Source organism: Marmota flaviventris, chromosome 16, assembly GCF_047511675.1.
Source record: "Marmota flaviventris isolate mMarFla1 chromosome 16, mMarFla1.hap1, whole genome shotgun sequence".
Lineage (NCBI taxonomy): Eukaryota > Metazoa > Chordata > Mammalia > Rodentia > Sciuridae > Marmota > Marmota flaviventris.
Window position 1 is genome coordinate 69,669,928 of NC_092513.1, and position 25,820 is coordinate 69,695,747.

Genomic DNA, 25,820 nt, shown 5'->3' on the forward strand with positions numbered 1-25,820 from the left:
AGCACCACATACACACAAACATGTTGTGTCCACCGAAAACTAAAAAATAAACATTAAAAAATTCTCTCTCTCTCTCTCTCTCTCTCTCTCTCTCTCTCTCTCTCTCTCTCTCTTTAAAGAAAAAGAAAATCACCACTGAATAGCAAGGCACACCTCCCCTGGTGACTCAGGTAGCTATACCCATGGTGGAGGAAGCCAAGCCTACACAGTTACCCCCATATACAGCTCCTGAAGAGTGCTCTCATTTCTCATTCTGGTGGGTTGGGACTTCATGGGACAACACATAGGAGAAGCAAGATCCTTAAACCCAGGGTTTAGTGTCCAGAATGTCTGGGTTCACATCCCAGCTCTGCCACTCACTGGCTGAGTGATAGCTCAGTCTCCACTCACTGGAGACCTTGGGCAGATTTCAACTCTTGATTCTCCATCATCCCCTGTAAAGTGGGTCACTCCCGTGTTTATGCACAAGTCAGTGTGAAGACTGAATCGCCTAAGGTTGTGTACATGTTGCTGTCACCATTGTCCTAACTTGACACAAAACAATGAAGAAAGGAAGGAAGAAAAGTTTATTTCTCCTCCTTCCACTAGGAATCTGGCTCACCCACGGGGTTAGGTGAAGGTACCCCGTGCTTTCTGTGTGCTGCCTGGGAACGCACAATCGGGCAGGGTGGGGACAGTGCGGAGAGGGAGGCCATTCCTCCAGGTGAGGGCAAGGCAGGCGCCTCACTTGGCAGAGTGCTTCTTATAGATCTCCAGGAACTCGGTCACGTCGTCAGGGGACCCCAGGATGACCGGCGCCCTCTGGTGGATGTCGGTGGGAACGATGTCTAACACAGCTTCCTTCCCCGTGGTGGCCAGTCCCCCTGCCTTCTCCATGACGAAGGCCATCGGGTTGCATTCATAGAGTAGTCTCAGCTGAAAAACAAGAACCCGACACTGGAGTCCTCACACCAGAAGGTACTGAACAGAGAGGGGGCTTGTTGCCCAGCCCAACGGGGCAGAGCTGGCGGGAGGTCCCAAGGTAACCCATGCTCTTCCCCTCCTCCGGGTTGCAAAACTTCCCTCCCACCCCTGGTTGCTACGGAGACAAAACCGCCAACCATGTGGTTAAATGGAACCAAGGGCCAGCAACAGACAACCCGAAGCAACTTTGAGGCCGACCACCTGGAACCAGGACAAAATGACATTTTGGCAGCACTGATGGCCCCCCTCCTCTTTATAGCACAGAAACTGGACTTAATGACTGATTCTCTGTGTGTTTGGGATGGAGCTTTGCCGAATCTAAAAGCATTTTTAAAAATCGACTGTAGTGTCTGGCTGCAGACATCTGGAGAGCAGACGGCTCCTCCAAACAGTGTGACATTGTTTGCAATTCTGTGCTTCCTTTTACGACCCTCCCATGGCTCCAGGGCTGGGGCTTAGTGTGTTACACATCTTGGCATTTACTTTTAAATATGAACTTTTTTTCTCATATGCATTTTCTTGCAGTCTGCCTTCTGAGCAGAGAGCTCTGTGCAGATGTCTCCTGACTTGATTCCCATACATGTGTCAGCTCCAGACTCAAAAAATGGAAAAAGAGGAGGAGCTTCTATGTTTGTGTTCAAGAGCAATTTTTGAGGCATTAGAGCAAAGTGCTAGAAAGCAGGCTAATCACACAGGCTGGAGTGCACCTGTGGCCCCAGAAGGCTGGGGTTTCAAGTAAAGAAGAATGCCCTCGGGTAACTGGCCGCCCAGTGCCATACACAGAGATGTGAATATAGCAATAGCTAACTATCCTAAGGGGATCTTTCTTGCTATTCATTATTGCACATTAAAAAAAAAAGAGGGAGCTGGGGCTGGGGCTCAGTGGTAGAGCGTTTGCCTAGCATGTGTGAGGCACCGGGTTCGATCCTCAGCACCACATATAAATAAATAAAGGTCCATTAACAACTAATTTTAAAAAATGTTTAAAAAAAAAAAAGAGGACATAATACTGGGGAAGGAAGCCCATTGACACTTTGTGTAGAGAAAGGGGTGTTCCTTGGCCAGCATAAGAAAGCCTGGCCCACCCCATGTCTCGTTAGTACCAGTGCAGTCCTGGGAAAAGCTCCATGTTCTCCAGAGAGTCTATTTTTCCCTAAAAGTTCTCGTATTTAAGGCAGCAAATGTCAGGCTCACTGGTTATTTCTATTTTATGCCTTTTGGAATTGATCAAAGACCTCTGATATATATTTGATTTGCTGCCTTGGTAATGACACTGGACCATTTTCATTCATTTTATGAGTGAAACTCATTTTGTCCAAGCCAAACCATGTACCCACCAGAAGCTCCAAGCCCTTTCAGTCCCCTCCTGACCAGAACGCCATCAATTGTTTTTTGTTTGTTTGTTTGTTTTAATTATTATTTAGTCGAAAATGGACACAATGTCTTTATTTTTATTTGTTTATTTTTATGTGGTGCTGAGGATGGAACCCAGTGCCTCACACTTGCAAGGCAAGCGCTCTACGGCTGAGCTACAGCCCAGCCCCATCAATTCTCTTTTGCTGTAGCCCTGGAAGGGCTCTCAAGAGAATGTTTTTGTGTGTAGTTGGTGTCAACTGGCTTTACCTTGAATCTAGTAAAGAATGTGCCAGAGACGTCTTCGGCAGCAACCAGAGGATATCAATCTGTCTTAATCTTTTTTCTTTCACACAAAGTCGAATACCCCAGGCTAAAAATAAGATCCACTCCTTCTTGATCACTTTTTGGGGAATTTTCTCACCTTTCCATTGGGGCTTTTCTTGTTCGCAGGGTACAAAAAGATCCCTCCATAGACCAGTGTGCGGTGAACATCGGCCACCATGGAGCCCACGTACCGGGCGCCATAGGGCGCTGAATTATCCTACAAAGAGAGAACAGTAACCAGGGGTGCAGAAAATCAAGGCCATTCTCTTTATGTCTCTTATGCATATTTGACTCCAGTCATTTATGGAGCCGCTATGGAGCTGTGCTAAGAAATGCGATGAAAATCCTGTTCCCAAGAAGCAGAAAATGGAATAACAGAAACAGCCTCCCATCCATCTCCCCACAGGTCACATTACAGGAAGAAGCCCCCAAGTGAGTGTGGTTCCTTCTGACCAAGGTGTTGGAGCAAGCATCACAAAAACTGTTCCATTTAGCAGCACCGCGGGGTTGGGAAGGATGTGGGCAGGCTAAGGAGCTGGGCAGGGCCACACTGTACTTTTCATAGCAGGAGAATTTGTACAGCTCTCTGCAAAGACCAGCCACCCAGGGCCTGGGGACGTGTGCAAGCCAGGGCTGGGCACCAGAGGGGATCAAAGAAGGTACAGAGAAAGGGGAAAAAGCCTGGGGCCGCTCTGAGGACCCTGAATGTCATGCTGATGGCATTAGGGTTTCATCCTGAGAAAATAGCAGTTGTCAATGGCTTTCAACCAAGTACCACAAGTTCAATCCCTGGTACCACAAGATGAGCGATGCCCACGTGGAGCCCGCTGCATGGCCTGCCCTTCTCTTATACACCCACTGTAAGCTCTTTAGAGAGATGCCAGGAAGCACACACTCTGTCTTGGAATGAAAGAGAGAAGCCCATCTCAGACATGGGCCTGGAGGGACCCACCACGTGGCAGGTGCCTGGGTGGAAATACCACATTTTGTACCCTCTGTACCCAGAGGTGGAAATGCTTTGTCACCTGAAACACATTCATCTGGTTGACATTATAATTATCCTGATTTTCTTCAAAGAGCAAGTGGCAAAGGCTGAGATAACACTCCAGTTCTGACATCTCAGGGCAAGAACTCCAGCTCCCAGCACCCGGGTGAGAGCCTGATCACAGATCAGCACAGACTGATCACAGATCACAGCACAGCACAGCACAGTTTGCTTCTGTCCCTGCCTCCTTTTGCACAAAGCAGGGTAAGTCATGAATCAGTAGGTTTCCACATAACTCAAGAGTCCCAAATAAGATCCGGGGCCCTTCTCAATCCCAGAGGTCACTTTTCTTCTCGGGGGACACCCCTCCCCCAAGAGCTGCCCCTGGTGCCAAAGGCCCCAACACTGTCGCAGCCCCACCCCTTGCCCCTTACTTACAGGCGGGAACTTTTTCCTCTGGACATACTCAGTGACGGCGGGGTCGAAGTCCTTCGCGTAGCCTTCATTGAGACTGTAGATGTTACCTTTCTTTTTGATCTTCACATTCTTGTCCACCAAAATGAATTCTCCAATGGCCTTTGAAACAAGAAAGGAAAGGTAGAGAGCCTTCAAGCAGCCTCCCCCAGGAAGATCAAGGTGTAAAGTGGCCAGGCCGGGCTGAACGGGGAGGTGCGTGGCCTATGGTCATACCTCATCCCCAGACCACCAGGGATTCCTGCCAAATGCCCCAAGAACTGCAGGCAGGGTGAGAGGAGAGAGAGTGGTGAGAATGAGTAAAAAGGAAATGGGATCCCAGTGACAGGGGAGGCTGAGGCAGGAGGGTTGCAAGCTCAAGGTCAGCCTGGGCGAATGAGCCAGACCCTGCCTCAAAATAAAATAAAAAGGGCTGAGAATGTACTTCATCAGCAAAGCAGCATGGGTTCAATCCCCAGTACTGCAAAAAATAAAATAAAATAAAAAGTCAGGCACACACCTGTGATCCCGGTGCTAGGGAGGCTAAGGCAGGAGGATTGCAAGTTCAAAGCCAGCCTCAGCAACTTAGCAAGGCCCTGAGCAACTTAGCAAGACCCTGTCTCAAAATAAAATGTAAAAAGGGCTGGGTATGTGGATCAGGGGTTGAGCACCCCTGGGTTCAAAATAAAATGAGAGGAAAGGCAAAGGGTTGCTGCAGAAGTCAACAGGGTGGTAAACAGGACTTCTGACTGTTTGCAAATGATTTCCGTAAAATAAGAAAGAAACCATGCAGACATAGGGCAAGCAGAAATGTGTAAAACAGCAGCAAACCTTGAGAAAGAGGAAGAATTGTGTGTCCAAAGCAATATCAGATATGCCTTTGTATCCACTGCACTTGAGCTGTCTCAGAGGGCAGCTGGGATTCAGGAAGACAGACAACAGCAAAACCACAGTCTCTGAGCTGGCATTTCATTCTGTCTTGGCTCGTCTGTGTGTTTCTATTGAACAAAGTGGAACCCTGAGTTTTGAGTCCCAGAATATGCAACTTCAGGCACCTTTGCTCACTGATGAGCAAAGTGTATCTCAGACACTTCCTCCCACACGCCCAGCACTGAGCAGATGCTGCTGGGGTTTTGGTTCTTCAAAGGAGACTTGAACTCGGGGGGGGGGGGGGGGGGGGGGGGGGGGGGGGGGGAGTGCCCATAATTCCTGCTGCTCTGAATAAGGATTGTTATGGACGCCTATGTGGGAGAAGAAAGGGGAAGGGGGGGGCTCTGCCCACTTGGAGGGCAGGTGCTCTATTGAGGTGAGTTAAGAAGCGAGGCCAGCCATTTATTCCCATAACAAAGATTGGTTCCTGTTAAAACTAGAAGGAAGGGAGGGAGAATTCACAGTGGTCATTGAAAATATCACTGCGGATGACTCTTGCTTTTTACTTTTTTTTTTTTTTTTTGCTTTTTTATTTTTCCACTTCCAAAATTTTTGACCATAAATATATAGGAACATTATTTTATAATCAATAAAGCAGAATAAGTAAATAAATATCTTTTTTAAAAAAAAGCATCTAGAAAAGGAAGCACAACAGGCAATAGGTGCTGCGTGCAGAGCTCAGTCACCCTGTCCTAGATGTAGGCTGAGGAACCAGGGTGCCAAGGAGGGGGAAACTCCCAGGAATGGAGACCAGAGACACAAAAGCTCCTCAAAAGTCAAAGCCTGCTAGGAATGCAGTGGTTTTAGCAGAAACCCTCAGCCTGTCCTTGCAGCAAGTCAAAACAAAGAGGAGGAAGTACTCAGCATCTCCCCGGTGGGCAGCTTGCCCTCCTCAGGCAACAGTGAGAGGAAGAGTACAAATCAGGAAGCAGGTGGCAGCCAGCAGTACACTCTCACAACAACCCACCCTGTTCCTGCAAACCTTTAGACCTAAGGAGGGAAAAGACCATCAAATACACGGAAGCCTACTCCTGGAGACCCCATCTGCAATCAGGAAGCAAGAAGAGATTTGTTTTCCCTACATGTCCATGACTCAAAGGTAACAGAGAGAGCACCAGAAAGACACGTGGGGAAGCCGTGGATGCTGGCCAGGCGAGACGAGAGCTGGGTCCTGGACACGGACTGAACTCTGCTCTGGTTCCGCCACAAATTCCCCCTGACGTCATCTCATTTGTTAACTGGTGCCATTGCCCTGCCCTTGTTTATTTATTAAGTGCCATGCTTCCAAGGAGGTGAAAGTCCAGTTCTGTTAAAAGTGCATGGATCAAAGATGGCCCTGTTCTCGTTAATACCACCTGCCACACACACCCAGACACTACCCCACCGGCCTCCCTGTCAGCAACCGGACCCACAGAGGATTCCAGTTTGCACTTCATACCTTGTTTTTAGTGTGTCAGCACAAAACACACTAAATGTCATAGGAAGACATTTCTAAAATTAAAAGAAACTTATAAATCCAATTTCCCCCCGCCCCCCACCCCCGCACCCTGGACCAAGTGCATAGTGAATGTGTCAATGCGTGGACGAGCAGTCCTGTGAGTGCAGGGTTCAGTGGTGGGCTTGGTGGCACCAAATACTTAAAGAGATTCCTTTCCCTAATTTTACCAGTCCTGTTAAAAGTATCATCTACTTGATTGAATAAATGATGGGCAAATTTATGGAACGTAGAAGCAACTGTCCATAAATTAAAGCTGTGAGTGAACATTTTTCAGAGCCGCACCCTAGCCTCTCTATAATGTAACTTTTCTCTATGTGGTAGACGAAGGGGTTATCTTCATTCCCTTCATTTATTGTCATTTCCTTGAGTTCATCAAAGTCTTATCAAAACTGCAAGGGTGAACTGAGATTTGGTACACACACACACACACACACACACACACACACACACACATACGAAACCAACTCCATTTGGGAACTGCTGTTCCCCCCCCCTTTTCACAGGACGGGGGATCAAACCTGAAGCCTCACACCTGCTAGGCAAGCAGTTTACCACTGAGCTACACCCCCAGCCATTTTTATTTTTTATTTTGAGACAGCATCTCACTAAGTTGCCTGGGGTGGCCCTGAACTTACGATCCTCCCTGATGGCTATTTTCAAAGAAGCTATTTTGAAGAAGGGGTACCCCACTGTTACATGACACTGTGGGGTACCGCTTCCCCTCATGAATTCCCCTCTCGGTGAATGAGGTAGAAATACTAGCAGTGGATACGGTGGGTGGCCCACAGACCCTCCACAGGTCCCACCTGTCCACCCTCGTGTTTGGGTTGGCTGGTGCAGTGTTTACACATCTAGAAACATGACACTTTTTCAAAATCCAGTGTTCCTTGAAAAATTGTACAATTTGGCAAGACCCGGGTCTCTGTTCCCAAGTAGTTACAATTGCTGCTGGACCTCTCCAGTCCACCCCAGTCCCTACCACTGCCCCTTACCCGCCCTCCCCAGCACACTTCGCTGATTTATCTGACCTTCCTGGGCATGGCAGGCTTTTGAGTCATTGGAATAATGGAGTAGTGGCCATTTGAAAGACTTCATCCTGCAACAAAGACCCTGCTTGTTCTCTGGACAGACACCATTTCGCCCCTCCATAATGTTCCCGTGTTCATCTCCTTCCCCTTCCCACCCGACCCTATCCTTTCCATCCCTCTGGCCCACACACAGTGTACACCAACTCGCAGCCACTACCCAGCACCCAGCCTCCCCCGCGCCCTCTCACCGGGTCCAGCATGAAGCAGTTGACCCCACTCTCGGTGGCCAAGACCAACATGGTGGCACTGCCATAGAGCGCGTAGCCAGCTGCCACCAGGTTCCGGCCTGGCTGCAGAGCATCCTTCTCGGAAGGCTCACCCGTGGATTGCTAGAGGGAAAAAAAAAACAACATGTTTTTGTTTGGTTTTATGGATCTTTTCTCTGGATCAACCATTAGCAGGATGCATTGTCCAGGTGTTCTCCTAATGAAGCAGGCATCTTCCCAGAGGGACCTTCCTCCACATCAGTCACATCCTTATTACATTACCACGGCAGCCTTCCCACCAGACCCTGAATTTCCTGCATCTGGATGCTTCTTTCCAATCAGGGGCCTCCTCCCATTCTTCTAATTTGATAATCCTTCATCTCTCCATTATCACTTCCAAAAAACAGCATGCTTCTTGCCAGCTCCCTCTAATTTAATCTGATTATGGGCATCAATGTCTTTCACCTGCCTACTCCATCTTTATTTAAACCAATTAACACCAGGCTGCAGGGCAGTGAGTCTGGGAGGAAATCAATTTCAAGAGCTCTTGCCAGTCACAGCACAGGCTGTGTGGTCATATCATCTCGTGTCCAAGAAATACCCAGAATTTGCAAAACCTCCCCAGAGTCACTGCAGGGAAGGCAGGTGCTGCCCAGCCTTTGACCATGACCCACAGTAAGAAACACATTGTAAAGCTGATCTCATAGAGGTTGAGAGTGGGTGGTGGTTACCAGAGGCTGGAGAGGAGGGGAAAGGAGAGCGAGGCAGGTTAGGCAGTGATACCGTCCCAGTTAGACAGGAGAGGCAAGCCCCCTGTTCTCCTGCATGGTAGGGTGACTACAGATCATGATAATGGACTGTGTATTCCAGAAAAGCCAGCAGAAAGGATTGTGAATGTTCTCACCACAAATAAATGTCAAATGAGGAGAAAGACACCCTTGCCCTGCTTTGAACATTACACAATGAGTGCATGTAGCAGGCATCACATGATATCCCATAGTAATTGTGGTCAGTTTTGAAAGAAAAAAGTAACACATTTTACATCAGGAACCAGTACAGCCCACATGCATATGTGCTCTCGCGCGCGCGCACACGCGCGCACACACACACACACACAAATTAACCAACAATACCTACACTTAGAATGTGACATAGACTCTATTTTTTTTTCATTCAAAGCACTGAGTCATGTGACCCAGTTTATCTAATAAGAAGAAAGGGAATGACTTAAAAGGTGGCTCCTAATCGTGATTTCTTATTGATAATCATGTTCAGTCCTCAAAATAGCCCTAAACAAACTAAGTTTGATGCTCTCTGCCTGAACTTTTTAAAAAAAAAAAATTAAATGGCCAATTTCCTCCAATTTCCTTTACTCCTTCAGCAGCTGGAGATTCCAGAAGCTGAGAGTGTCTCTACCAAGGAGCTGAAGAGCAAGGTTCCCAGCAGACAGAGTCCAGGTCATTCCTTCCTAGAGCTTTTTAATGTGTGGCCCATGGACCATCTGCATCAGAATCACCTGAGATACTTAAGAAAAACGCGTTCTCTGTGGCTATAGTCCAGACTTACCAGGCCAACCTGTCTAGGCTGGGTCCTGGGATCTGCATTTTATTACATGCCTTAGGTGACTCTTGAACCAACTATTCATGTAAAAGGAAAAAATGAAAACAATCCTCTCCATCAGTTCTGTCCATAGTTTTCACCTGGGTTGTGGGTTGGTTAACGGGTCCAGTTACTTGATTTAATTTGGTTTGTATTCACCAGATAGTGCAGACTCAACCCAGGATCCAAAATTTGAGTTGTTTTCCCTAAATGGCAAGTGTTGCCAATGTCCCACCTTGAAAAAAAGAGATTAATGGTTTTGTCAACATGGACCACCTGCCTGAGGTCAGAGGTTAACAAATAACTGCTTCCCTTGAATCCAGTGACACAGTGGAAGGACCCGGGCCTCTAACTATCCTCTCCTTCCATTCAGGTTGAGTCCTCTGGAGGGTCACCTGGCCCAGAACCCCCCATGCCTTCCTGCAGCAAAGATGCAAACGTAAACAACCAATTCCCCAAAACACTGTCACCAAACACTCTCCCATGGGGCCTTCCTTGCATGGACTAAGGAACACAAACACTTGTCTATGACACCCACATACCCAAAAGAAAGAGAAAATAAACACATGGAATCCTAGATTGGGAGGAATTCTCTTCTAACCCATCACCCTTCCCAGAGCATGAATTTGCTCCTCCAAACCCAAGCACCGCACGTCTTTCTTCCCAGGGTGTGTAGTCCATCCCCTGGCAGATGCCTGGGGAAGAGGGTAATGGGCACAAAGTACTTGGAAAAATTATAAAGTTTTAGTCCCTACCATTGTCTACCCAAGGTTCCATCTGCTGTAGGTGTTATCTCCCATAAAGAGTACAGGGGAATCCCAGCGGTTCCGGAGGCTGAGGCAGGAGGATCACGAGTTCAAAGCCACCCTCAGCAATTTAGCGAAGCCCTAAGCGATTCCCTGTTTCTAAATAAAATACAAAAAATGGCTGGGGAATGTGGCTCAGTGGTTAAGTGCCCTTGGGTTCCATCCCTGATACCAAAAATAAATAAATAAAGAGCACAGGGAAGACGCCTGAGGTGGCGAAGGAGAAAGGCAGAAATGGGTGGGGTAGGGACTGTCAAGTCGCAAAGGTCTTTCCTCATAGTGAAAACCATTAAAACCTCCTTTTGAAGCTCTGCTTTTAGTTTTGGGGACTGAATAGTTTCAAGGTGTGTTGCCAATTTGTGTGTCCAGGAGCGGGTGCAGGCTAGAGGGAGATCGAAAATCGCCTCCGATAGAAAGATGAAAGGTGTTTAACTCAAAGAAGAAAACAAAGGCGGGTAGGAAAGCTGTTTCCAAACACGTAAAAAATCTCATGTGATGCTCCAAAAAGCCAAATGAGCAATCACGAGACAGACGTTCTAGCCGTGGTGTGGCCTGATGCCTTGAGAGAATCTGTCCTGTGCACATATCTCCAGCCAGAAGCAGGGTGAGCTGCAACAGGAACAGCTAGAACCTTGGGCCACATGCTGTTGAGGTCCTTTTGAGCCTCTTTCCAGTCATCACGTGGACAAGGCCTGATCCCAGCTACGGGTGCTCTCCACTGAGCATGTGCACCAAGAAGCTGAGTCCCCAGCAAGAGCCACCTCTGCAGAAAGCAGGATAGGTCTCCCTGAATTCTCAGACACATCACCAACAACAGGTGTTCTGCATGTGGAAGAGCTGCAGCAAACCTCTCCGGCTATGGTGCAGACCTGGTGCCCCGCGGGGAAAATCTCATCTCTCTGTGTCCAGGGCAGGAATGGTGTGTTTCAGGGCATGAATGGGACCGGAGAGAAAGCACCGCCTTTGCCTTGTGGGAGGAGGGTCGGAACCTCCTGTTATGCACACTGATACTAAAGTGCATCTGGCTGTCACCCAGGGCAAAGGAAAACTCATCCAGTGACCCATGACTACTTTCCCACGGTGCTGCTACCTTCCACGTGGACGGAACGGGAAGCCTTGGGCAACAGTGGACAATGAGTCACTTTGAGAAGCAGAGGGGACTCTGGGTCTCATGACTAAACTCCAGCCTTCATCACCTAAAATATGGCTCAGTGGAATGAACCACTTCATCCACGGAGATGAAGAAACGGGATGAGACAGCTGTCACCTGTGAGCTGTCCTATTTCTAAATAGATAAGAGCTGGGCGGGGGCACAGCTCAGTGGCAGAGCACTTGCCTAGCATGCAACTAGCCCTGAGTTCTGCCCCCCACACTGCAAAACTGAAAAATAAAATAAATAAGAGCTGAAGCCAAGAGGGCTTGTGGCCCATTTTATACTGTCTTATGGTGGCCACACAGACACTCTCCCTGTGTTTTATTTTCTCTATACTTGAGCATGCTCTCTTCCCCCCTTCTCCTCTCTCTCTCTCTCTCTCTCTCTCTCATATACACACAGACTCTAAAGAAAAAGGAGAGAGGAGAGAGGCTCTTGGAGGTGGAGTGACTGCCCAGGTCAGGCAGTTCCAAGACTCAGGGAGGGACCCGTCCTGTGCTGCACAGTGTGCCCTCCAGGACCCACAGCAGGGGGCGCAAGCCCTTTCTACAGACAGAGGAAATAGTTCAGGCTCCACGGGTCACCCAGCCTCTATCACTGCCACTGCCCCTCTCAGTATGCCCAAAAGTCAGCCAAAGACAATATGTAAATAAATGTGCCTGTGCCAATAAAACCCTGTGAATGGTGAAAAGTAAATATCATGTGAATTTCATGGACCAATGAAACGATCTTCTTTAGATTTTTTTCAATCCTTTAAAAACTGTAAAATGGTTATTCTTTGGTCATAGGCCATTTAATTTCAGCGGTGATTTACAGGAATTAAAGGACAATTTTTACATAGATAATCTCAGTCGCTGTCAGACTCTCAATTCACACAGTATCATCATGAAACTTTTTTTTAATGTAATTTTCTAACATAAAAGAAAGATATAGCTAAAAGAGTGAAATATCTTTCTGCTCCTACTCACATTTTACTATTATATTTTTTAGAAAATAACTTCATGGATTTTTATTATCTAATTAATGTTGAAAAGCTAGAAGGTGACTTGCTAATCAACTCAGGCCTCAGAGTTTCATCCTATAAGTTCTAGATGCTTCCCCTAGTGAAACAGGATCAGATTCTCCACCTTAACTTTTTTTTTTTTTTTATCTAAAACTAGGGGCTGAATAGATCCCATTTTACCTTTCTGTAGATGCCAAAAATGGTTCCAATGGATACGAGGCAGTCAATGTTTGAAGAGCCATCAAGGGGATCAAAACAGACCACATATTTACCCTGAGCAGAGAAAAAAGATAAACAATTAAAAATAATAATGATAAATAATAATAATAAATAAAAAGACATACTTTTTTAAATATTGTAACAAAATTGGGAATTTACACCAAGCAGTCAAAATGGGCCTGTAGAGCAAGCTTAAGAAATGAGAGTCATTTATTTTTACTCTGTCAGGGAAGACATGAGAGGAGAAAGAGAGAATTCGAAAGATGATTAAGCAGAGAAGAGACCATTTAGAATAGGAAGTACACATGGAGGCGATAGACTACAGATAAAGAAGTCATAATTTCCTACATCATGGATAGAGTTTAATTATGATTTTGGTTTGAGAGTCCTGGCAGCCACAGAAAAAGAGAAGCAAGATTAGAAATAACTTCTCCTTATTTGTAGGGGGAAAAAAAAAACACAATTTTTTAGTTGAAACAAAGACCTTCCTAGCATTCAGACCTATAAGAAACTTCCCATGCAGATCTCAAAATGCCATGTGAGGTTGCGGTTGTCAACAATATCCCTAGTGTAACTCCCAAGGGAGATGACCCTCTGTTGTAGTGGGACTATCAAAGATTCATTCCTTGAATGGGAGCTGACTGGTATGGGCTCTCAAGAGCTAACTGTGCACATCTAATTCTGCTTTCAATGATGTTATGGTGGTAGCTTAAAGTGAGTCTATGATTAATGTATTTATATCATTGACTGGTAAATATTACAAATCAGATTTTTTTTTGAGAGAGAGCCAGTTTATCAGCACATCAGTGGGAATTTTCATTCTTCAAATTAGCCTCCTTAAATGTGGTTTTTAAATGTCCTGCACCGGATTAAGATAATTTCCTGGCCTCTTGCTCTTCGCAAATCACCTCCTGCTAGCGGGAGAAACTGGGAAATGGAAATGTGCCCCCTGTGGCAGCCAGAGAAGCTTGGGGTGAGTGATGGAGAAGGTTCAAAAATGAATTCAATCCATATGCCCCAAACTGCCAAAGTCCATCAGAGAAAAACACCAACTGTGACTCTGACATTAAGTGCTGTTTTAGGAATGATGGAAAGCCAGTTAATAAGACGTGTCCTCGACCCTCTTAACAAAATGGAGACAGGCAGTCTTTATCTTCTGATTTCCTTTTCTAGTTCTACTCCATGTCCCCAGTCGTCTGGGGGCTTGGGGGGCAAGGTAATAAGTCCATACAACTGTACTTCTTGTCCCCATGGTCTTTTTCATCATAATCACTATTGTGTTATAAAAGCTGGATTTACTCTTTCATTCCACAATCTTTTCCAACAGTCATTTGGCGCTGACCCCCTGCTATGTGGCAGGCCTCGGGACAGATGCTGGGATACAGAGAATATGATTTGTTCCCTCCCTTGACCAGTAGGCATCCCATGCTTCCAACGCACAGATCAGTGAGGGAAATTCGGAGGGGGTTGCGTTGGCAGGAGGGTCAGGAGAGAAGGCTGGGGACTGGATGCAGGGAGATTCCCAGAAGAGGCAGTAAGAGCTTGAACCTGCCCTCGGGAAGTGAGAACCAAGGTCAAGTCCATGGGAGAGAAGAACCCGTATGAACCTGCCCTGGAGAAGTGAGAACCAAGGTCAAGTCCACGGGAGAGAAGAACCCACATGATCACAGGACGGGTGCACATGGGTGAGGGAGGGTGGGCCTGAGATTGGCAGTAAGGTGGAATGGGTGAAAAGAGGACAGGAAGGAGCTAGAGTGGTTCCTGGGAGTCCAGTCTGAATAAACAGGTTGTCATTTGTGCAGCTCAGAAGAAAAATGGCTTCATTCCATCCCTGAGCAGGAGGTTCCAGACCCACCCTTTTCTCCTGCTCTACGATGATGGCGTGTTTGTCTTCTTCGGACACAAGAACACAGGTGGAAAAGGACGACTTTAGCACGTTCATAACCAGGTCATTGGAGAGGACATCCAGCTTCTTAACTTGGTCACCTGTCACATTGGTAGAGCCAGCGATGCCATAGCTGGAGGGAAGAAAGCCACAAAAAATAAACCACAGCCACCAGAATCCGCAGATGTATCCACACACCCACTGAAAGGGAGCGTTTAGCAGGATTTAGAAGAAAGAAAAGAAGATAGATACACAGTGTAGAAGAGCCAATCCAGGACAGATGAGTGCCCCGGATTGACTCCAATGACCGTCACTCTCAAGGCCAACTCCCTGTCACCCACCCTGCACACCTTTGTGGTCAGATCCACATGCTTCCATCTTTTCTTTACTCACATCGTGTTGCCCATAAGGAGCCTTTTAAAACATTTTTTCCTGATTCTACTCCCCCATGAAATGCTAATTTTAATAATATAGAGGTGCATCCATTTATTACTCTATGTATATCTATGTATTATAACAGAAAAGCCTGGAGATTTTTGTACTTTTGTTTTATCCAAGAACTCATTTTTATCCCCACCTGCACAGGTTAAAGGAATCAGCAGAGAGACACAGCAAGCAGGAAGCTTGGCTCAGAGCCACCCAAGGTGTCTGCTGACCAAGGGGTTCCACAGCTGCACAACAAATAAGGTCCTGGAAGACAGTGGACATCGACTGGCTTCACCGCCTCATTTTTTACACCACCAAACAGATTCTGAGGCAAGTGTGGGTCCCTCCAGACCACCCAGCTAGAGCAGAGGAGGGTCATTCCCTCTGGCTTGCAGCCTGGGTACCCTTGGTGGCCCCTGTGGCCCCAGAAGGAGTCCTAGGGGATAAGGGAGCCCAGAGCTTTTGCTTTATTTTTAAACTACCTGCAAGTCAGTAATTGTAGACTTCCCAGAATCCAAGGGGCTTGTCCCAAGTGCAGCTGGCTTGTTAGCATGAGAGAAGACGCAGGTTGTCATGGCCTGAGATTGAACCCAGAAGGAGGCAGAGAAGAGACAGGAGCCTGGGTGAGCAAAGACAAAGAAAAAGAGGAAGAGAAGCAGCATTGAAGATGCCCAGCTGCACATGGAGGTCAGGATCCAACTGCAACCTTGGCGGGATTAGGAACAATTGTCACACTCCTGTGACTGCGACTGCTTCCTCTCCTGAAGACACATTTTCCCAAAAGATAACTTGCTTGTATCTGGCTTGGCAAAATGAAGTCCACCCTAAAAACCATCCAAACCCAAATGCCCAGCCTGGGTGACTGTCTCCAGGGGGTTACCCCAGTGGTCTCATCAATCCCCTTATCAGTGTCCTCCACTTTCGGCATCTTTCCAGCCTGGAAGCAGCGTCCACCCTGGCCCCTACTGGCCTCCTCAGGAGCAAAAGACCAAGGGTTCTTGCTGCGTGTCTCTGGGCTGTTTTTCTTTCCACGTTATTTCTTTCTGAACTCGATTGTGAAGCCAACAGTGGTGGAAGAGAGCAGCCCAAGTCTGGGTGGACCAGAGGGGCTGTGCCAGAGCCACCAACCCAAACACCTCCCCCCTCGCTGGCCCCACTAATGACAACCCCCACCCCCCGGCCAGCCTGGATTTCCATCCTAAAGTCACTGCTGATTCAGAAGGGCAGACAGTGCTGACCTACGAGCACATGGGCCTGAGGGCAGAGACGTGGTCCAGACCTCAGCTCCGCAGGTCACTTTGCTGTGCTCTTTCAGAGGGTTTCTTAATGCCAGGGCTCACTGGGACGGCCCTCCAGCCACGCGTCCTAGGAAAGTTACACAGTGAATGACTTTTGAGCTTGAGGGGCTCAAACTAATCTATCTCCAGAAAGCTCTCTCCGTGAGAACAGAACAGAGACACTTACTGGGGGAAAGAGTTCTGAAGAAAGCTGGAAGAACCGGCCTCTCACATTGGCCCCATTAGCACTTTACCACCCAGTGGTGCCGGGGCCACCCTAAAGGCAGGGGACCTGAAGAGGCAGCTGGTTGTTGGCCGGGTTTGGTGAAGAGCCACTTCCATGAAGCCTGTGGTGAGGGTCCCGTAAGTTGCTGGTGTCTGGTGTCTTTTGTGGCTCACACGACTGCCATCGTGGACAGGTTGGCCACCCTCTGGGACCCTCGGCTTTTGTGTGTTGGTCCCTCCGTGGCCTCTCTCTGTGGCTAGGAGCCCTCTCAGGATCTTGGAGCAGCAGTGAGCAAACCTGGCTCATGTCACCTTCCCCAACACTGAGCATGACCTTCTGTAGCCCAGGGAAAGACACAGGAGAGAGCTTTCTGGAGATAGATTAGTCTGAGCCCCTCAAGCTCAAAAGTCATTCACTGTGTGACTTTCCTAGGACGTGTGGCTGGAGGGACCTTCACAGTGAGCCCTGGCATTAAGAAACCCTCTGAAAAGGCCCAGGAAAGTGACATGAAGGCAGGAACAGGGCTCAGGAGGGTGAATTGCTAGGCTGCCAACCAAAAATGCTGTCATGTGGGTAGGAATGACGTCTGGGTTTGTGTCACGATTTTTGGACCCTCTGTGACTCACATCTCAGCATTTGAGGGCGACGGTGAGCTGAGTTTCTCATTTCCCTCACTGAGCTCCATTCATCTGATCAGGGAGCCACAGCCATTATGGCAGCTGTGGTTGGATGAATGCTCACCCCAGCTTCCCCCCTACATCTCAGCGGGACCCTCAAAGGGGCTGTAAGAAGTCTCCAAGGCAATGCTCGTCCTCGTCAATAGAAAGCTAAAGTAGGTGAGGCTTTTGTGACTTAGCAAAGAGGGAAAGCCCTTAGAAATATCTTCCAGGAACTCCTAAACTGAAGGGCACATGGAGTTTATCCCCTTAGAAATAATCAAATTGTGCAGGTTGATCAGTCATCATTCCTCAAGGGTCCTGAAGGATAGATGTGCAAGGGCCTCCTCTCCACATCCTGATGACCACATGGACAGAGCCAGAGGAGTTGCCTACAGAGTCAACAGCAGGTACGGCCTAGGCTCACACCTAGCGACAACCTCCAGGGCTCTGCCTGACCCACTGAGCCAGGGCTTTACGGACAAAGCAGCTATGTACCTCAAATGGAAATTCTAGGCAGACTCAAGAGGCCAAGAGCCAGTCTTGGTTTGGAAGGAGTTTCCATGCCAGCCGTGAACCCCAGATGAGAGGAAGCCCTCTTCACACCACCTGGGTCTCTTTCAGGTCAGTTCTTTGGGGCCAGAATGAGGCAGCAAATGGGGCTGCAGGATCTGGGGAACCCTGACCAAACGAGCTTTCCCTGGGGCCAACTGTGCCTTAACAACTGGTGGAGAAAGAGAAAGAAGCTGGGGTCTGTAGCAGTTGATCCCACTGCACGGTGGCATCGGCAGGGAGAGACCACATCGCGAGCTTCTCTTCCTTGGGCCTTTAAGCAGAAATGTCAGAGCTTGAGAGATGGAAGAAGAAAAACTACGTGGGGCCTCCCGCAAGGTGCAGTGAGAAGCAAGCAAGAGAATCGGGGAGCAGCCAAGGCCCAAGAGCCTCTGACCACTTCTGCAGGCCATGGAATTAATATGTCCTACACACCACAGCACAAGGAAACCAGCTGAGCACCCCGGGCCCTGAACCAGGGCACAATGTCACAAGATTCAGCTGTTCAGGCACGTGTGGCTCACAGCTGGCTTTCAAAGCTTGAAGCATCTGGGGCATGCGTTTAAACTGCATTATTCCAGAAGGCCCAGGACACTCGCTTCCCAGGTATCCTCATCAAAGTGACTGGAAAAGAGAACAGTGCACAGCGCTGAGCATGTAGTGATGGACGTATTTTGGAAACTCTCTGTGTTGGATTTTGATTGAAGTTTATAAGATGAATACATAATTACACATCATCTTTTGGGTGATTTTAATTAAAGGGGTTTTGAAAATAGAAAGAGCAGAGCTGATTAACGAGGGACCTATTCTTGCTCCTGATATGTATGTGGTAAGTTAATAGGTACAACTAACTGTTGGGTGGGGGAAACTTCTGGAAGCAGCAGGGAGGGGTTAATCCACTTCTCAGGTGTTTGCCTTGAAAATGGAAACCTCTTCGTGAATGTGGGTGGTCAGCACGGACCACCAAAGAGGTGCGGACGGACAACCACTTAAGGATCCCAGACCAACACTGAGGACACCCGGCTCCAGGAGTGTCTCCCTGATGTCAGGAGTCTGATGACATCTCCAGGAATGGGCCACCAGCATCAGTGACAGCACATGACCCCCCCCCCCAAGCATGTTAGGGCGAGAGGGCCTCTTCTCCCACCCCAGTCAGAGAGGACCCAGAGAAGCCACAAGCTGGGAGGAGTGACTTCTCTGCATTGGTCTCATGGCCTGTGGGAGGAACCCCTCTTCACAGGAGCCCCTGGATCGAGGGCATAGATTGGCTGCCACTGGAAGTGTCATCCTAACCCTGATTGCAGAGGATGTGGCCAACCTGCATGGGGCTGCCAGGGGGCAAGCCTCTGGCTCTGGCGCTCCCGCTGGGCCAGTCTGAGGACGTTCTCTCCCACACACAGCTCTCTGCCTGGGGATGGGCACAGGGGCTCCTGAGATCACTGTTTTCATTTGTTTGTTTTATTTTCTGGTGAGGCCTAAACCTGAAGCCCCGGCACGAGGTGAATGATCTCTGAGGACAGAAACTCTCTCCCAGAAATGGTACATTTGAAGGGGCCTCTGGGAGAAGAAAGGCCTTCCAGTTCCCAAGCCTGGAAAAGAGAATATGTTGCTCACCCTGTATCCTTAGCACCTGGAACAGTGCCCACACATAGTAAGTGCTCCATAAACTCTTCTAGAATGAATGAATTAATTTAGAGAATAATACGGGATCCAAGGACATCTAAGGTTACAAACTCCATTCAACCTAATGGCATCGTCAAAACCTACCATCCAAGATCCCCATCTCTGACACAACCACTGCAGATTAACACACCTCCTGATAAAAGGCAGGCAAGTGGCCCTTCCCTCCAGCCAGTGCACCAGGAGACGGCAGGACACGGTGGTCAAGGCCATGTGCAGCCTGGGACTAGACAATGGGGGTTCAAATCCCAGCTCTGCCACATGCTTAGCAGCCCTAAATGCAGGTCACTCTGCACCCCTGACCTTTGGTGCTTCCTCTGTAACATGGAATATGGTGCATCTGCTTTGTGCTTTTAGAGAGGAGTGCCTGAATTGACAGAGGTCAAAGTGTAGGTAAGTGTGAAAGAAATAGTACTGTTCCATGGCCATGCCCAGTTCCCTCAGCATTAACACATCCACAATGAGAAGCAAGGTAGGATCCTGGCAAGACGCAGCACCCCAAAGATCTGTGTTCAGATTCTGCCTTTCCCTCTTCCTGATTGTGGGACCTCCACCAAGTTGTCCAAACCATCCGACTAACGGCTTCTGGCCAGGTTTGTAGGCCTGATGGATAACGCCTGCAATGCCCCTGGCTCAGAGAAGCACTTCCTCCCTAAAGTGGCACCCACCATTGCTCTCAGACCTCCTGAGCCTCTGCTGAGGAAGTGATGGGAGTGACACCCCCCAAACCAGTTTCTAGGCAACTTCTGGGGTGACAGCCAGTGCAGAGCTGTTGTCACAAGTAATTGACAAAAAAACAAGTGTGCCAAGTTTATGTACAAGCTCTCGCTGAGAATAATATTTCATTTGAGATATTTGTGACATTTCACTTCCATTTTATTCAAATTACTTGGCACTACAGCCCAACTAGTTAAAGTGGGGAAAGTCCCCTCAGGAGTCAAGCTTCTGTGTCATGACCTTTCCCTTTCAAATTCCTAGAGACAAACATCAAAAAAAAAAATCTCTTCCTGGAACTTTAGGGGCCAAAATTCAATTTGAGAAGCAGTCCTTAATATCTCATCTTCTACTTTCTCTGTAAACCTCACCAAAAAACTTGAAAAAGTACTATAAGTCACTGAAATTCATAGAATAGGGAATTTCTTGAAGCCTAGATTAATTTGCTCAGTATTTTGAAATCCTTGGAAATTTGGATTAAATGTTAGCATTGATTATTGCATATGGTTTCTACAATAGGATGTGCTGTTTCTGGGCCATGAAATCTGTGATGTTTCACAGGTGATTTCTGATGACCAAGGAAAGCTGCCTTTCACAGAAATTCTGAAGACAGTACTGGACATGTGGACCAGAGCCAGGGCCTGCCTCACCTTGAGACAAGCTCTGCAGGACTTCCTTGGTTGGTGCACGGACTGAGGACCATTTCCTCCTGATGTCAACAGGACAACGTAAGCAGCAGCAGCATAGATAGTGAGCAAAAGAACCAAGCTCATCTTCATAATTCCCAATCCAGGAAAAAGCAAGGCTTATTATTTAATCCTTATCACTAAAGTCCAATGTAACTCTGGTTTATTATTGATTGCTTCCATGGTAAATGACCAACCACTCACCCAACCAGGAGCATCCAAGGGTTAGTTCAGAAATACGTTGAAGAGGTGCCAACCAAGCAGCTTTCAAGGTCATCAAAACAACCTTTGCTTGTGTTCACGGAGGCTGAAAATGGGCAAACAGGACAACGTGGGGCTGGCTGTACTTTCATGGAAAGGAAGTCATAGTTCACTCTCTGGTTATGTGCAGAAGATAAGACAAGAAATAGAAAATAAATCTGATAATGTCTCCACTAGTTTAATGTCATAAACACTGCAAGTCTGAAGGCAAGCTTAAGCATGTATAAGCTGGCCTGTAATTCCAAAATTAAAATGAAATTTCATAGTATTTTCTTCCATCACCTGAAGAAGACCCCACATGCAAATGTAACTTATGGACCCAACAAAAATATGATAGTAAAACGTTTCCTATTGCAAATTTGTTTTCCCACCTGGTGCTCTAGCCTGTATCCCTGCTGCTAAGAAATGAAAAGCAATATACAGAGAACAGTCCTCCCCCCCAGAAAAAAATAGTCTTTAGGAAAACAGTTATAACATTGGTATCTGATTATAAGCTCACCTTCACACAACTCCCTGAGTTTGAACACACAGCTGTCCCCCATCTCACAAGTGGGGAAACTGAGGCTCAGGAATGCTATGTCACCTGCCCATATTCTCAGAGGAATCAAGGGCCAGGAATGTGAGAAATGCACTCCCAAGTTCCTGCTGTGCTAACTCCAGTCCTGATCTCCTTTCTTCTCTGCCTCAGAGAAAGTGTGCCAAAATCCAGTGGCCAAATCTTTAGTAGGCACTTCTGGCCCAATTGGCACATCTGACTGTGGGCTGGACATCTCCAATGGCATAGCTCTCCAATACCTCAAGTTCAATATTTTCAAAATGTCAAAACCATCTTTTCACCCGTCCCCAGCCTCTAAAACCAGCTCTGCCTTGGAGGAGCTTGTGTTTTTACATAGTTGGGTCTTGTCGTCTGTATGGCTTTGTTTTGTTGTTTTACTTTGTTTTGTTTGGGGGAGGTGGGCACCAGGGATTGAACTCAGGAGCACTCAGCCACTGAGCCACATCCTCAGCCCTACTTTGTATTTTATTTAGAGACAGGGTCTCACTGAGTTGCTTTGTGCTCGCCGTTGCTGAGGCTGGCTTTGAACTCATGATCCTCCTGCCTCAGCCTCCTGAGCTGCTGGGATGACAGACGTGCGCCCCTGCACCCAGCTGCTTTGGTTTTTGATGGTGCAACTCTGCTCTCAATTGCCAGAACCAGCTCTTTGATACCCGCTCCCTGCCCTTCTCATCCGTCCATGCTCAGACCTCACCTTCATGTGTGTTCTCCCGGCCCCTCCAATGCCACAGCTCTCATGGCCTCTTACAGGAACTCCCTTTCTCACTGGTTTTCCAAATGTCTCATCTGCCAACACCATCCTTATAGCCCTCTTCTCCCTAGATTAATCTCCAATAATGCCACTGCCCAACTCAAAAACCCTCTCCCTTTCCATAATCTCCCAAAGAGGCCATTCTTGTCACTGGATGCTCCTCCAGAACACCCCCAATTTCACACCACAAATGCCCCAGCATTTGTACTCCAGGCCCTGGTCAAACTGAATGAGCAGTTTTCCCAGAAACACTTTCCCCACACAGGACCTTTCCTCACCTGACCGCCCAGTCTAACTGCTCAACAGCCATCCAGCCTGTGGCTGCCCTTACTGTCCTCACAGAAGCCCACCTTGATGCTCCCCAATCCCTCGTGCCTGAATCATGGTCCTGGCCCCTCTGCGACAGCATCTCTCAGAAGTCCTCCTATGTCCTACAACAAATTCTTGGCTTGGCTTGTTCTTCTGGTGGTAAGAGCTGTGCTGTTACATCTCTCCGTCTCTTCTGGAGCTTTGTCCTTTGTGGGTGTGCAATAGCAGTATGTTAAATGAAGCAGAGCCCAGGAATTCTTCAGGTGGTGATTTGGAAACATGTTCAAAGGGAAACCAGCAACATCCGCGCCACGAAGCCACAAAGCTTCAGGCTGTGGAGGACCACTTTCTCCCCAGGAATGCAAACAAAGAAGTGGGACAACAGTGACTTTGTCACTTGAGCCATGAATTCACCAGCTCTTCTTACAGGCTACTGTGAAGGACAGAAGGCTGGCCACCTCCTGCACAGATCTGTATGCGCTCTCCCCTCAGGTGGGTGAGCATGTGGCCATCAGGCTCCAACCTTACACTCCTGATGATTCCTAATGGGTTGTTATCGTGAGTGAGTCCACAAACTGTGCCCTTGCGTGCACCCACTCCCTTGAGCATATGACCTTCTAGAGCAAATCTTTAGCACTAATAAGCTCTTTGAGGGCTTGCTGGCTCCCCACCTAACACATCAAAGCCTCTGATGAATGTAATTTGGAAACCTGGCTGGAGATCTTGTCGTATTTCTACCGGTCTGACCACATGTCATCCTGAGCACAAACTTCTTTTCCCACATCATGTCAAATGAAAGAGCAAACTGGACACATATGTTAAGAATGATCCCGTTGTGTTTGCTGTTTGCATATGGGAATATGTAAACATGTGTTCATGTATAAATCTGTATGAGTGTAAAGAAGTATCTGGAAAATACTAGGGAAACTGTCAACAGTGGATACCCCAGGAAATGGATATGGGGTAGTTTCACTTTTTCCTATATGTTCTTTTGAATGGTTTGATTTTTTTTTTATAAATTAGTGCAACTTACTAAGTAGTTTATAACAACAGTGATTTAAAAAAAAAAAACTCGTGTTCACATCTATCAAGTCTGAAATACACATCTTATGTAGTCATAATTAGCACCCCTTTTCCCAGGTACTGCTATCTGAGGTTGCTTAAAAGGTAGGACACCTCAAAGCAGATCTTGTGCTCCTGAGTCTCTCTTGGGTTGTAAAGGGTACTGACATGTTTTTAAAACAAGATAAAAAAAAAAATGGAACTGCTATTTCTTACAAATCACCCTAGTCCTTAAAAAGGGCTAAAGCCTTGAGGCCACCTACACTTGTCGTAAATTAAATCTGTTTGCTAAAGCAAAGAATCCTTAGAAACACATTATTAGGAGGGGCTGAAAGTACAATAATAACAGAGTCTTCACCTTTCTTAACATACCTGGCCCTGTCTCTCCTACAAGGAAGGCCTGGCCCTGCTTGACTTCTGAAAATAAATGTGACCATTTGCTTCTTTCTTAAGAATTAGCTCAACCAACCCATTCTGTGGGACCAGAGCTTGCCAGAAAACAGAAGGCAGGTCACACTGCTGGGGAGCTGTAACAAATCTAGGGAGGCATTCCAAAGTAGCAGGATCGGCTGTGGGCATCCTGTGTCATTTTGTAGTGTTCACAGGTGTGGGAAAAGTCAGGAAGGGGTATGGACAATCTGAAAATCCAGCTATCCTTCAGGGGAAGTAAGAACCAATGAGATTTAAAATACTTGTGCACACCAGAACAAATCAAAGGGTGTTGTGTGGCTTACAAAAGGGTTGCAAGGAGGTACCCTTGAGTCCCCATGTTCCCTGACTCCTCACTACTCATAATGGTGATCAGCAACCCCCACCACAGGAGGACTACTTGGAAATGCAGAATCCGGGGCCTCACCCCAGACCTACTGCAAGAAGGGCCACCTCTGAACAAGATCCATAAAGGACTCCTGCGCACACTGAAGTCTGAAAAGCACTTCCTAGCTCATTCGAAACCATTCTACTTATACACATTTTTAAAACTATTCACTAACCCAGAAAGGGCCTTACACACCTTTATTGTAAATGGGTAGAGATTTTGAAGCTCACCGGGTGAATTTTTTCTGCTTACGAGACAGTGTGGCAATTGCCCTAGACAGGGGTGGGCCAGTGGAGCAAGCGGCACACCAGGGAAAACTTCCCAGAGAAAATGATAGTTGTGTTCTTAGGACCTGGGCAGACAGGCTTCCTCCCAGCCTGCCAGGACTTTGGGGGTCTAGGAGATACTGGACTGGGACCCTCGTTCCAAAGGGAGTGAAGGAGGCCAAGAAGAAGAAGGGAAGGAAGCCCTGAGCTAGCACTTTCCTGAGTCCCTGGGGTTTCACTAGGACGTTGAGCGCTGAGGCAGTTTCCTCCTGCCAGAGGAGAGAGGTGCAGGGTGCGCCTGGGAAAGAGGCCCCAGGTGGCCACCTCTAAGGCCAACAGACAGGGGAGGGCTGTGTGCAGCGGGGCAAGCTTCTGGAGAGGGAAAGAGATGCTCAGATGTCAGAGTGGCAGAACAGCAGGAGGTCCCGAGGGCCACAGGCAGATCCCCAGGCGGACAGACAGACAGGACGCGGCCCCAGGCCTGAAGCCCAACTCACAGATGCGCGATGCCCGCCTTGCGCACCGCGGAGGAGATGGCTTTGATGGCGGTGCAGAGCGAGTTGAGCAGCTGGGTCATCTCGCCCGTGCCGCGAGCCTTCCTGCCCTCCTCCATGACGAAGCGGGTTACGGTGCTGATGTCCGTGTCGAAGGGCGCCCGGTCGGCCATGCTTGCCTCTCGCTGGGCGGCAGGTGCAGGTGACAGGTGCGGGCGGCAGGTGCTGGTGACAGGCACAATCGGCCACACGCAGCAGGAGGACGCGCCGATCCACAGATTGACCTCAACGTGTCCGCAAGGCTCGCGGGTTAGCTGGCCCGGGCCGAGTCCCCTGGGAGCCTTTAGGCGCCGGGTCCCGCCTCGCCCCGCCCCGCCTCGGGAACACCTCCGCGCTGCGCCACCGCCACCCCCTGCGCTCCGCCCGCGGGAACTTTGCCGCAAGGTCCGGATCCTCCTCCTCGCGGTCTTCCTGCCTCCTTTCCGCTTGCAGCCCCCACGCACCGCACCGCGCCGCGTCACCACCTCGACTTCCCCCACTGTCGCCACCTGCTTTGTGGGGCATTACTCTGGGCGACATGCACAATCTCCTACAGTCCCACGACAACCCCACCAAGGAA

At 48.2% G+C, this 25,820-nt stretch overlaps 1 protein-coding gene across 1 annotated transcript; it reads right to left on the reverse strand.

Annotated features, from left to right (window-relative positions):
• Nucleotides 1-547: 547 nt before the first annotated feature.
• Fbp1 (fructose-bisphosphatase 1) lies at nucleotides 548-25,583 on the reverse strand. Its single transcript, XM_027955820.3, has 7 exons — nucleotides 25,205-25,583; nucleotides 14,439-14,601; nucleotides 12,545-12,637; nucleotides 7,786-7,926; nucleotides 4,067-4,204; nucleotides 2,741-2,860; nucleotides 548-915 (listed from the first exon to the last, which is right to left on the reverse strand). Exons 1-7 carry the CDS (start codon nucleotides 25,372-25,374, stop codon nucleotides 724-726), a joined length of 1,017 nt encoding a protein of 338 aa, XP_027811621.1. The 5' UTR covers nucleotides 25,375-25,583; the 3' UTR covers nucleotides 548-723.
• Between the last annotated feature and the right edge of the window lie 237 nt (nucleotides 25,584-25,820).

What these genes read in the sequence shown, in the direction of transcription:
- Fbp1 (XM_027955820.3), bottom strand. Translation starts at nt 25,374, where the DNA reads ATGGCCGACCGGGCGCCCTTCGACACGGACATCAGCACCGTAACCCGC. An exon ending in TCGTAGAGCAGGAGAAAAGG is followed by an intron (nt 12,638 to 14,438) that starts GTGGGTCTGGAA and finishes TTCTCTGCTCAG; the next exon opens with GGTAAATATGTGGTCTGTTT. An exon ending in AGAAAAGCCCCAATGGAAAG is followed by an intron (nt 916 to 2,740) that starts GTGAGAAAATTC and finishes CTTGTTTTTCAG; the next exon opens with CTGAGACTACTCTATGAATG.